This window comes from Taeniopygia guttata, chromosome 18 (genome assembly GCF_048771995.1).
Source record: "Taeniopygia guttata chromosome 18, bTaeGut7.mat, whole genome shotgun sequence".
In the NCBI taxonomy this organism is placed as follows: Eukaryota; Metazoa; Chordata; class Aves; order Passeriformes; family Estrildidae; genus Taeniopygia; species Taeniopygia guttata.
In genome coordinates, this window is record NC_133043.1 from 9280069 (window position 1) to 9289452 (window position 9384).

At 58.4% G+C, this 9384-nt stretch overlaps 2 protein-coding genes and 1 long non-coding RNA gene across 3 annotated transcripts in view; 2 read left to right on the forward strand and 1 right to left on the reverse strand.

The window, feature by feature from the left end:
* ACSF2 (acyl-CoA synthetase family member 2) overlaps positions 1 to 3996 on the forward strand; it is a 36339-nt gene extending 32343 nt beyond the window's left edge. The window contains exons 11-16 of the mRNA XM_030287732.4: positions 1367 to 1474; positions 1582 to 1733; positions 2174 to 2315; positions 3358 to 3468; positions 3627 to 3695; positions 3785 to 3996. Coding sequence (XP_030143592.4) covers positions 1367 to 1474; positions 1582 to 1733; positions 2174 to 2315; positions 3358 to 3468; positions 3627 to 3695; positions 3785 to 3835 — 633 coding nt within the window. The 3' untranslated portion in view covers positions 3836 to 3996. The remainder of the gene's footprint in view (positions 1 to 1366; positions 1475 to 1581; positions 1734 to 2173; positions 2316 to 3357; positions 3469 to 3626; positions 3696 to 3784) is intronic.
* Positions 3997 to 4393: 397 nt separating this feature from the next.
* On the reverse strand, positions 4394 to 6042 carry LOC115497695 (uncharacterized). Its single transcript, XR_003963265.4, has 2 exons — positions 5536 to 6042; positions 4394 to 4854 (listed from the first exon to the last, which is right to left on the reverse strand). It is a non-coding gene; the product is annotated as an uncharacterized lncRNA (long non-coding RNA).
* A 22-nt stretch (positions 6043 to 6064) lies between these two features.
* On the forward strand, positions 6065 to 9024 carry RSAD1 (radical S-adenosyl methionine domain containing 1). Its single transcript, XM_030287745.4, has 9 exons — positions 6065 to 6393; positions 6860 to 6993; positions 7072 to 7276; positions 7346 to 7711; positions 7801 to 7864; positions 7950 to 8097; positions 8169 to 8223; positions 8620 to 8723; positions 8799 to 9024. The coding sequence occupies exons 1-9, from the start codon at positions 6238 to 6240 to the stop codon at positions 8938 to 8940; spliced, it is 1374 nt and encodes a 457-aa protein (XP_030143605.4). The 5' UTR covers positions 6065 to 6237; the 3' UTR covers positions 8941 to 9024.
* Positions 9025 to 9384: the final 360 nt, after the last annotated feature.

The following is a 9384-nucleotide window of genomic DNA, read 5'->3' on the forward strand; positions in this document are numbered from 1 at the left end:
CCAGCAAAGCAGCCACAGTTGACATTACTGGGATGGCATTACTCTGAGTGGGTCAGAGACACCAGAGCGGTGCTCCAGCAGCTCCCACTGCTGAAACACAGCTCCCAGCAGCTAGAGATGGAGCAGCAATCCCAGTGATGGTGCTGTTGGTGCAGCTCAGAGCTGCCCAGGGCAGCTCCTGCTACCTCAGCCTGGCCACTGAGCTGGGCATAAAGCACTGGAATTTTCCTCTGAGGAGAAGTGACCTTCAGCTGAGGTGGCTCAGAGCCTGCCATCGGGATTAGCTGTGAAGGAGGTTTAGCAGCAAGAAGCTTTTGTACTGCTGTGAGGCTCTGGGTCTGTAAGGGCAGCTGTGCCAAGTGTTGAGCAGCCTCGTGATGCCCTTACAAGGATTACGGGGGCTGATGTCTGCAAAAGGATCTGCAGCAAGCAGCCATGCTGCAGGACACGCTGTCTGCCACACAGGTCTGCTGCTGGCTCCAGGGTTCTCCCAAAGTGATGCCCTGTTCCCTGAGCTGCTAGAGATGCAAGGTGAACTCAGTACCGGCTACAAGGGCACCAAGGCAAAGTCGGTGTCTGCAGAGGTGGTACAGGACAGGGCTTGGAGAAGCAAGGGTTGAAAAAGAGGATGGCAAGCCCTGGAGTCCTCCAAGAACAGCAGTTAGGGTGTCAAAAGTGCGTGACACCCCAAGTGTTGTGGGTGATGTGGGAAACAGGGACATTTCTCTCTCTCAGGATTTTTCATAGAGGTGCACAGAGAGAAAAAAAGAGAAAACAATTCCTATTTCTGCTCCTTGTTTTCCCATGTGGAATGTGTTTGGAGAATTGTTTCCCTGGGGTGAGTGCTTGGTTGGATTCTGGTGAGGATTGTTTGAGTCTGATGGCCAATCCAACCCACCTGGGGCTGGACTCTTGACAGAGTCACAAGTTGTGAGTGAGATATGGCAGTTAAAGTAGGTTTGTAGTTTTAGTACCTTCCTTTATATAGCATATTAATGTATTATAGCATAGTTATAATAAAGAAATCATTCAGCCTTCTGAACTGAGTCGGACATCATCATTTCTTCCCACTGGGTTCGCCTGCATTTACAATATGGTGGGGTCAGGAGCACTGTGAGGGAGATGAAGGCCGTGTCAGGCAGGTGCAGAGATGCTTTTAGCTTCTGTTTCTCCAAGACTCTCTGGCAGAAGTGTCTGGAGGGCCCCATCCACAGCCAGCAGGGCAGGACTGGCTGTCACCTGAGTGGCTTGGGAGAACATCCTCCTCACACCCCACCTGCAGTCATGACCAGCTTTGTCTTTCCTGTGTCTGAAGCTGTGTGGTCCCCTTTCCCCTTGAGACACATTTCCTCTCCTGTGTTTGCAGGTTGCCTATGGGACCACAGAAAACAGCCCTGTCACCTTCATGGGGTTCCCCAATGACAACATGGACCAGAAAACTGAGACAGTGGGATACATCTTTCCCCACACAGAGGTGACCATGACCCTTCCCACGGGCTCCAGGTGCTCTGCCAGCAGCAGACCTCACTCCATCCTCCCTGTCTGGGGCTGATGTCCAACTAAGCCCTTCTTCTCTTCCAGGCAAAAATTGAGGATCCAGAAACGGGGCAGTCTGTGCCTCTGAACGCTCCAGGGGAGCTTCAGATCCGTGGCTACTGCGTCATGCTGGGCTACTGGAATGACCCTGCCAAGACAAGTGACGTGATCACTGCTGAGAGGTGGTACAAGACAGGGTGAGTCTCACAGCTTCTCCCAGATGGTCCCACAGGGTGGCACTGGCTGAGGAGGCGTGGGTGTGTATAGGAGTGCTTGGCTGGGATTTCCAAAGTAGAGAAAACTGTCCCAGTTTATCCCTCTGATCTGTCTGTGACACTTCAGAACTGCTTTTAGCAGAGAGACCTCAGTGCTGAGTGTCCCTGCAGAGGGGGATTGTCACTGGCCACTTGTGCATGGAGGGATTGGGGGGGTACAGGGCAGGCCAGGCATTGCCTCCCCACTGAATCCTGGTGTTTGTGTGGCTGCTGCCAGTTTCTGTAAGAGGAGCTCTTTGATCTCTTCCATGTGCTCAGGTGGCACCTCAGCCATTATCCTCTGGCACCACCCTGGCTGGGTGGGAGCATCAGCCATGCTCCCACCCAGCTGGGACAGGACTAGAAGGGTGCTGTCATTGCAGGGACCTCGCCACCCTGAACGAGCATGGCTACTGCAGAATTATAGGGCGTTGCAAGGACATGATTATTCGGGGAGGAGAGAACATCTATCCATCAGAACTTGAGCAGTTCCTCCACACCCATCCCAAGGTTGAGGAGGTCCAGGTGAGTGGGAGGAGGTGGGGTGGGTGAGAATCTGTTTTTGGGAATCCTGTACATAAAGCTTCTGGAATTGCTGCTTGGAACCTGGTTGTCTTTCCCCGTTTTCAGCATCAAATTCTATGTAATATTGGTAAGCAAGGAGGAGGGACAGGCTCATGGGATGGAAGTGGCACGGGGCATATGGATTGTGGCAATCTCCTTGTGTTCCAGCTGCATGTCTGCAAAGTGCTTGTCATTCTTCAGTTTTAAACTGTCCACTTTCATAACTCCCTCTGAAATTCTTACTCAGAAAGCAGTCTGGAAGGACAGTTTTTACTGATAATTGCTCAACTCTGACATCTAGGAAGACTCTTCCAACAAGCCCCTGGAGATGAGGAGTGAGACTGTTTCACTCCTTTGCAAGACAGCAAAGATTTCCAGGACTGAGCAGCTGTTCCCTGTCTGCTGGGATTGTTCTCCTCCAGGTTTTGTGCCAGACAAGTTTCCCCATAAATAAACTGCTTATTTAGTCAGAGTTCTGCCGGTGCCAGGCGAGCATCTCTCTTTGGAACAGTCCCAGTGCAGATGGGTTGCAAACCAGCCCTGTTTATGTGGTTTCTAGGGCTTTATGTCACTGCTCTGGACTCAAAAGGATCAACGTGTCTCTAGCAGTTGGAGATAGTGGTTCAAGGCAGGGAATGACAGTAGGATTCTTGTGGAATAGTGGAAGCAAACTTTGGAGAGAGCTCAGGCTTGGGAAGCCCATTTCCTGCTGTGACCCACTAAGATCTGTGATTATAATCCTTTAATTCAACCTCATCCCTCCCCAGCCATTCCATCTGGAGATCCTGAAGCCCTCGTGGCAGCCTACCAAGTCTCCTTGTTGTTTGTGGAACCTCTTGCCCCTTTTTTTTGGGATCAGAGGGATGATGACAGGTCCACGTTGCATTCACAGTGCTCCAGCACCCTGTGGTGTGGGTCAGGGAACACACCATGGGCCAGCACACAGAGCCTGGGGGAGGCCAGGGACACCCCGAGGGTGACACTGCCCATCTGTCCTGCCCAGGTGGTTGGTGTGAAGGATTCGAGGATGGGAGAAGAGATCTGTGCCTGCATCCGACTGCGGGCTGGGCAGGACTGCAGCGAGGAAGAGATCAAAGCTTTCTGCAAAGGGAAGGTGGGTTCCCAGTCCTCAGTTTCCTTCCAGACCAGTACACCCAGTGGCTGCTGGGGACTGGTGGATGAAAGCCCATGGATTTAGAGCCCTGGGGAGCCAGCCCTGGCAGTGCCAGGCTGTTCCTTCGGGTTGTGTAGCCCTAACTTTTCTCTTCCCAGATCTCGCATTTCAAGATCCCACGTTATGTTGTGTTTGTGAGCCAGTACCCACTCACTGTCTCAGGCAAGGTAAGAGGGGCTGGGGCAGGGCAGGAACCCTGGCATTCTGTCCCAGCTCTCTCTGAGTCTCTCTCCCTGCTCTCTGCCCTCTGTTCCAGATTCAGAAATACAAGTTGAGGGAGCAGATGGAGAAGCACTTGCAGCTCTGAGATTGGGAAGGCAGAGCAAAAACCAGGACAAATCAACTCCATTCCAGTCAGCTCTGAGTCTGGTTTGACCTGTGCCTTGGGCTATGCAAGGGAGACTTTCCCTCCCTGACATCAGGCTGATGGCACTTTTAGTCAATAAAACAAAGTGCCTTTTTTTTCCAGTTGGGCTTGTTTCTTTGCCAACAGAAATACTGTGCTGTGAGGACGGGATGTTTATTTCTGGAATTCTGTGCAGTTACTGAAAGACCTTATGAAGGTTTGAAAATTTTGTGTGTCTCTGATCAGCTTGGCTGCAGCCCTTTCACAGGAGTTGAACATATGCTGGTGGGTATTTTATGGACACTCTTAAGTCCAAATGCCCTAGCCTGGCTTCCTATCCCATCCTTGGATGTTGTGAGACTCCTGGGTCATTTAGGAGTGACTGAACCCCTGAAATGAGGGCCAGGGATTTCAGAGAATGAGACTTTGCATTGGGGCTCTCTAGAACTGGCTGGAAAAGCTCATTCTGTTCCCACACCTCCCCCAGGTGTTTCCCAAAAAAAAAACCCTTCTCCAAGGTAGACACAGCTTTGTTTATTTTGTTGTTTTGGACAAGACAGACAGTAAGGTTGTTGCAGAAATACCAAAATTCCTGTCCCAGAATTGGCAGTGTGAAGCAGAGCGTACCTGGGACAGCATTTTACGGGAGTTATTTGGTACCTCCCAACCATGAAACACTCCTGTGAGAGGAGGGATGGCAGAGCTCCTCTGTGCCAGCAGAAGTGTCCCACGCCAGCTGCAATGTGGATAATGTTGTTGCCAACTCTCGCTGACCTCCCGCTGTCTCCCTCCTGCTTCCTTCCCGAGCAGAGCTGAGGCTGGGCCCCCTCCATGCTCGGCTTCCTCCGGTGGGTGGGGAGCAATGCAAGAGGAGAAAGAAGAAGTGTCAGCGAGGTCTCATCCTTCATCTCCCAGCTGGACTGTGGGCTCTACCCATGGAAGCAGACGGCGGGGCCAAGTCCCCTGTCCACGTCTGCACTCTGAAAGAACAAAACGTGGATGGTTTGTGTCAGTGTCGTTCCAGCAAGTTCCTCTCCTGTCCCCACACTGCTGTGGGGCTGGTTTCAGCACTGATCCTTCCTCATTTCACTCACGTCTCCTCCCTTCCCTGGTTACCCCTGTCACCCTCCTTCCCGAGGGAAGAACTGTTACCTGCATGGCAGCAGCTGTTGTCAAGGACCTTGGGGACACAAAGAGCCTCTGTGATTGATGTCTAGGGAAGGACCCTTTACCTCCTTTTGCTTCCCACAGCACAAACCCAGGTGCAGGGCAGGCCTGCAGTGAGTGGAGCTTCTGCTCCCCTCCCTGATCAGTACCTCCACCCTTGGCACAACCCCTGCCCTGCCCACGGGTGCCCCATGTGCTCACTGTACCGGGGGGCAGTGGATAAGTAATGACAGTGACATCAGCTCTGGCTAGCGAGGACAGACACACTGCTAAGAAAACCAGTGGGTCCTGGTCACAGCCAGCACGGGGGGAACAGCCCCTGCCACCCCACTTCTGCTCCTGCTCTGGGAGTGGGGCAGCACCATCCGTGGGTGTGAGCTCTGGCAGAGCCTGCTCTGCCTTCCCCAGAGCATATCCAGCCCTCGGCAGCCTCCCGCAGCACCCCCTGCCCTTCCCAGCCCCTGAGATAACGCATCCCGGCTGTGAATACTCACGGAAGAGCAAAAGCTGTCCCTTTTGGCTGCCAGTGCAGTCTCCATGTGCGCAGTGCTCCATGCTCGCTCAATGGCTTCTGCCCTGCCCGTGCCCGAGTCCCACTCTTATAGCCCTCGCTGCCTGCTCGGAAACTCCCCGGAGAGGGAAGGTTACAGCAGGGGTGGTTTACACCGAGCTACGCCTTTCTGGCCTGGAAACGGGAATCTGCGGTCCCAGCCTTTGTCATGGGAATTTCAGAGCTCCTCGTGACTATTAACACAGACAACTACTAACGTCGGGGTTCGTCAGCTGCGGGTTTGCACAACCTGCAGTGGGGACAGTGGGGACAGCCCACCTTCCTCCGCCGAAACTCCGGAAAACCCTTCCCGGCCCCGAGGAGCAGCCAGGGAAGGATGCGGGGGCAGGTCCCAAACCCCGTTCGGACCGTGCGGCTGGGGAGGACACCGGGGGAGGACACCGGGGGAGGACACCGGGGGAGGACACCGGGGGAGGACACCGGGGAAGGACACCGGGGGAGGGAGGACAGCGGCCCTGGCATCCGCGGCACCGGGAGAAGACGCTGACTGCGGCATTCCCAGCGCCGGGGGAGGCCGCTGAGCGCCGCATCCCTGCAGAGCCCCGCCGGCCGCGGGAGGCTTTGCCCCGGGCCCGCCCGGCTCGGAGCCCGCCCGGTGCGGGCGGAGCCACGGGGCCACGGGGCCATGGCGGCGGCGGCGGGGACGCGGTGCTGCTCCCGGGGCCTGGCGGCAGCCGCGGCGGCGCTGCCCGGCGGGAGCGGCCCGGGACCAGTACCGGGGCCAGTACCGGGGCCGGTACCAGGAGCGGCCGCTCCCGCCACAGCCGCGCTCTACGTGCATGTGAGCGGGGACACGGGGGGACCCGCGGCTGTGAATGTGAATGTGCGGGGGCGCACGGGGAGTCACGGCTTTGCACACGTGGGGACACACGTGGGGACGCACTCGGGGTCCTGGGGTTGTACACCTTGAGGGACACGGGGCTGGCACGGGTGGGTGTGAATGTGGCTCCTTGGGGCTCGCACACACGTGGGGACGCACTCGGGGTCCTGGGGTTGTACACCCGGCACGGGTGGGTGTGAATGTGGCTCCTTGGGGCTCGCACACACGTGGGGACATGTGGGACCCCGGGGTGTGCACATGGAGGAGAGCCCTGCCTTGTATGTGCCACGGGGCTGGCCTGAACTGAGGGACCTCCGAGACGTGCGCATGAAGGGTCACACCTGTGGGGCAGGTGGGGGGCACTGCTGCCCATGCACTGGGCTGGGGGTGAGGGCACGGCTGCCCCCCACACGCCCCATGCCCGCAGTGGCCCTACTGCCGCCAGCGCTGCTCCTACTGCCGCTTCAACACGTACGTGGTGCCGGCGGTGGACGAGGCGGCCGTGCGCGCCTGCCTGGTGCGGGAGGCGCAGGCCCTGCTCCGCCTCAGCCAGGTGCACAGGTGGGTGCCGGGGTGGGCTCCTGGGCCGTGCCGGGCCCTTCCGTGCCCACCTCAGGTTTCCCACCCTCTGCCCTACAGCGTCACCTCCGTCTTCTTCGGCGGGGGCACGCCCAGCCTGGCCAGCCCCAGCACTGTGGCGGCGGTGCTGGAGGCGGTGGCGGGCGCTGCCCACCTTCCCCCTGCTGCCGAGGTCACGCTGGAGGCCAACCCCAGCTCCACCAGCGCCTCTCGCCTTGCCGGCTTCAGGGCCGCTGGGGTGAACCGCATCTCCATCGGCGTCCAGGTGAGAGGGGCTGTCCCCGCCGCAGCCCCGCAGCCCCCCGAGCCCGCTGGCACCGTGCTCCCTCCGCAGGCGCTGGATGACGCCGAGCTGAGGCTGCTGGGCCGGGAGCACACGGCGGCGGAGGCGCAGAAGGCTGTGGAAGCTGCGCGGGGGCTCTTTCCTGGCCGAACCTCCATCGACCTCCTGTTTGGGCTGCCGGGACAGAGCCGGGATGCCTGGGCCCAGCGGCTGGAGGCGGCCCTGGGGCTCTGTGACCACCACATCTCGCTGTACCAGCTGACGCTGGAGCGGGGCACGGCGCTGGCAGCACGGGTCAGGAGTGGGGCGCTGCCTGCACCCCCCCAGGACCTGCTGGCTGACATGTACCAGACTGCCCGCAGTGTGCTGGTCGCCTCTGGCTTCCGCCACTACGAGGTCTCCAATTTTGCACGGAAGGTGGGATGTCCCCCATGCTGTGTCCCCCAATGTCATGCTGGTCCCCCAGCAGGCTCAGCCCCTCCCCTCACCCCAGGGCTCTCCCACAGGGCGCCCTCAGCACCCACAACCTCTCCTACTGGCAGGGTGAGCAGTACATCGGTGTGGGGCCAGGTAAGGGGTGATGGAGGGCCAGTGAGGGGGGAGTGTGTGGCCATGTGCCTCGGGAACTCCTTTGTCCCCTGCCTGGCTGCTGCAGGGGCACATGGGCGCTTCGTGCCGCGGGCGGAGGGCGGCTGCAGCCGAGAAGCCCGTGTGCAGACCCTGGAGCCTGTCGCCTGGATGCGGGAGGTGCAGAGCCAGGGACACGGCACCAGGAGTCGGGTGGTGCTGAGCCCGCTGGAGCAGTGAGTAGTGGGGTCCCTCACCGTGCCCCATCCCTGTCTGTGCTGCCTCGCAGCTCTCCGTGTCCCCACAGGCTGGAGGAGCTGCTCTCCCTAGCACTGCGCACGGATGAAGGCATCACACATGAGGTGAGGAGCCACCTGTGGGGACAGCCCACATCGATCCGATGCTAATCATGCTTTGGATTGAGTGGCACCTTAAAGCCCATCTTGTTCTACCTCCTGCCGTGGGCAGGGATACCTTCCACTAGACCAGGTTGCTGTGAGCTGTGTCAAACATCGCCTTGAGCATTTCCAGGGATGTGCCATCCACAGCTTCTCAGGGCAGCCTGTGTCAGGGCCTCAGCTCCCTCACAGGAGAATTTCTTCCCAATATCTAATCCAAATCTGCCCTTTTCATCCATCCCTTTTCCCGTCACTCCATTCCCTTCTCCAAAGCCCCTCTTCAGTTCTCCTGCAGCCCCTTTGGGTAGTGGGATGCTGATGCCCCATCACTAACATCCTTCTCTCGCCCTGGGCTCACAGCGCTGGGGGCACTTCTCCCCCCAGCTCAGCCTGCAGGCTGTGTTCGGGCAGCCGGGGGAGGCTCGGGCACTGCAGCAGGAGGGCTGGCTCGTCCTGGACAGCGGGTGAGCCCCGGGGAGCTGCGGGCAGGGCCGGGGGTCTCCCTGGGGCAGCGGCTCTCACCAGCACCTCTTGCCCAGGGGCCTGCGGTGCACCTGGGCCGGCCTGGCCGTGCTGGACTCGCTGCTGCCCGACCTGCTCTGGCAGCTGCAGCGGCTGCTGGGCGCTCCGGCGGAGCGGAGGAGGGACTCCGGCAAAGGAACGAGCTGTGAGCGGCCCTAACGGATAATAATGGATAATAAACTGAAACAGAGATTTTTTGGAGTTCACTTAAGTTAACAAAATAAATTAAGCATTTATATTCTAGCTTGTAGAGTTATGTCTTGAATTTTAACCTTTTACTTAAGAAACCTCTGCCAAGATAGAAAAGGGCATAAGAAAATGCCCGGCACCCCAATATCCCGTTGTGTCCGGGTATCCCGGTGCCAGGTGGTGTCCTGGATGCCGGTGTCCCGCCACCCTGAGTCCCGTGTTCCCGGTGTCCCGGAGCCCCAGCATTCCCGATATTCCAGTGTCCCGGAGCCCCAGCATTCCCAAAACCCCGGTGTCCCGGAGCCCCACCATTCCCGACATTCCGGTGTCCCGGAGCCCCAGATTCCCAAAATCCCGGTGTCGTGGAGCCCCAGCATTCCCGATATCCCGGTGTCGCGGAGCCCCAGCATTCCC

Bases quoted from the DNA above. Each gene is read 5' to 3' on its own strand.
- RSAD1 (XM_030287745.4), top strand. From the start codon at position 6,238: ATGGCGGCGGCGGCGGGGACGCGGTGCTGCTCCCGGGGCCTGGCGGCA. The intron at 7,865-7,949 runs GTAAGGGGTGAT...TGGCTGCTGCAG, and splicing joins GTACATCGGTGTGGGGCCAG to GGGCACATGGGCGCTTCGTG. The intron at 8,098-8,168 runs GTGAGTAGTGGG...GTGTCCCCACAG, and splicing joins GTGCTGAGCCCGCTGGAGCA to GCTGGAGGAGCTGCTCTCCC.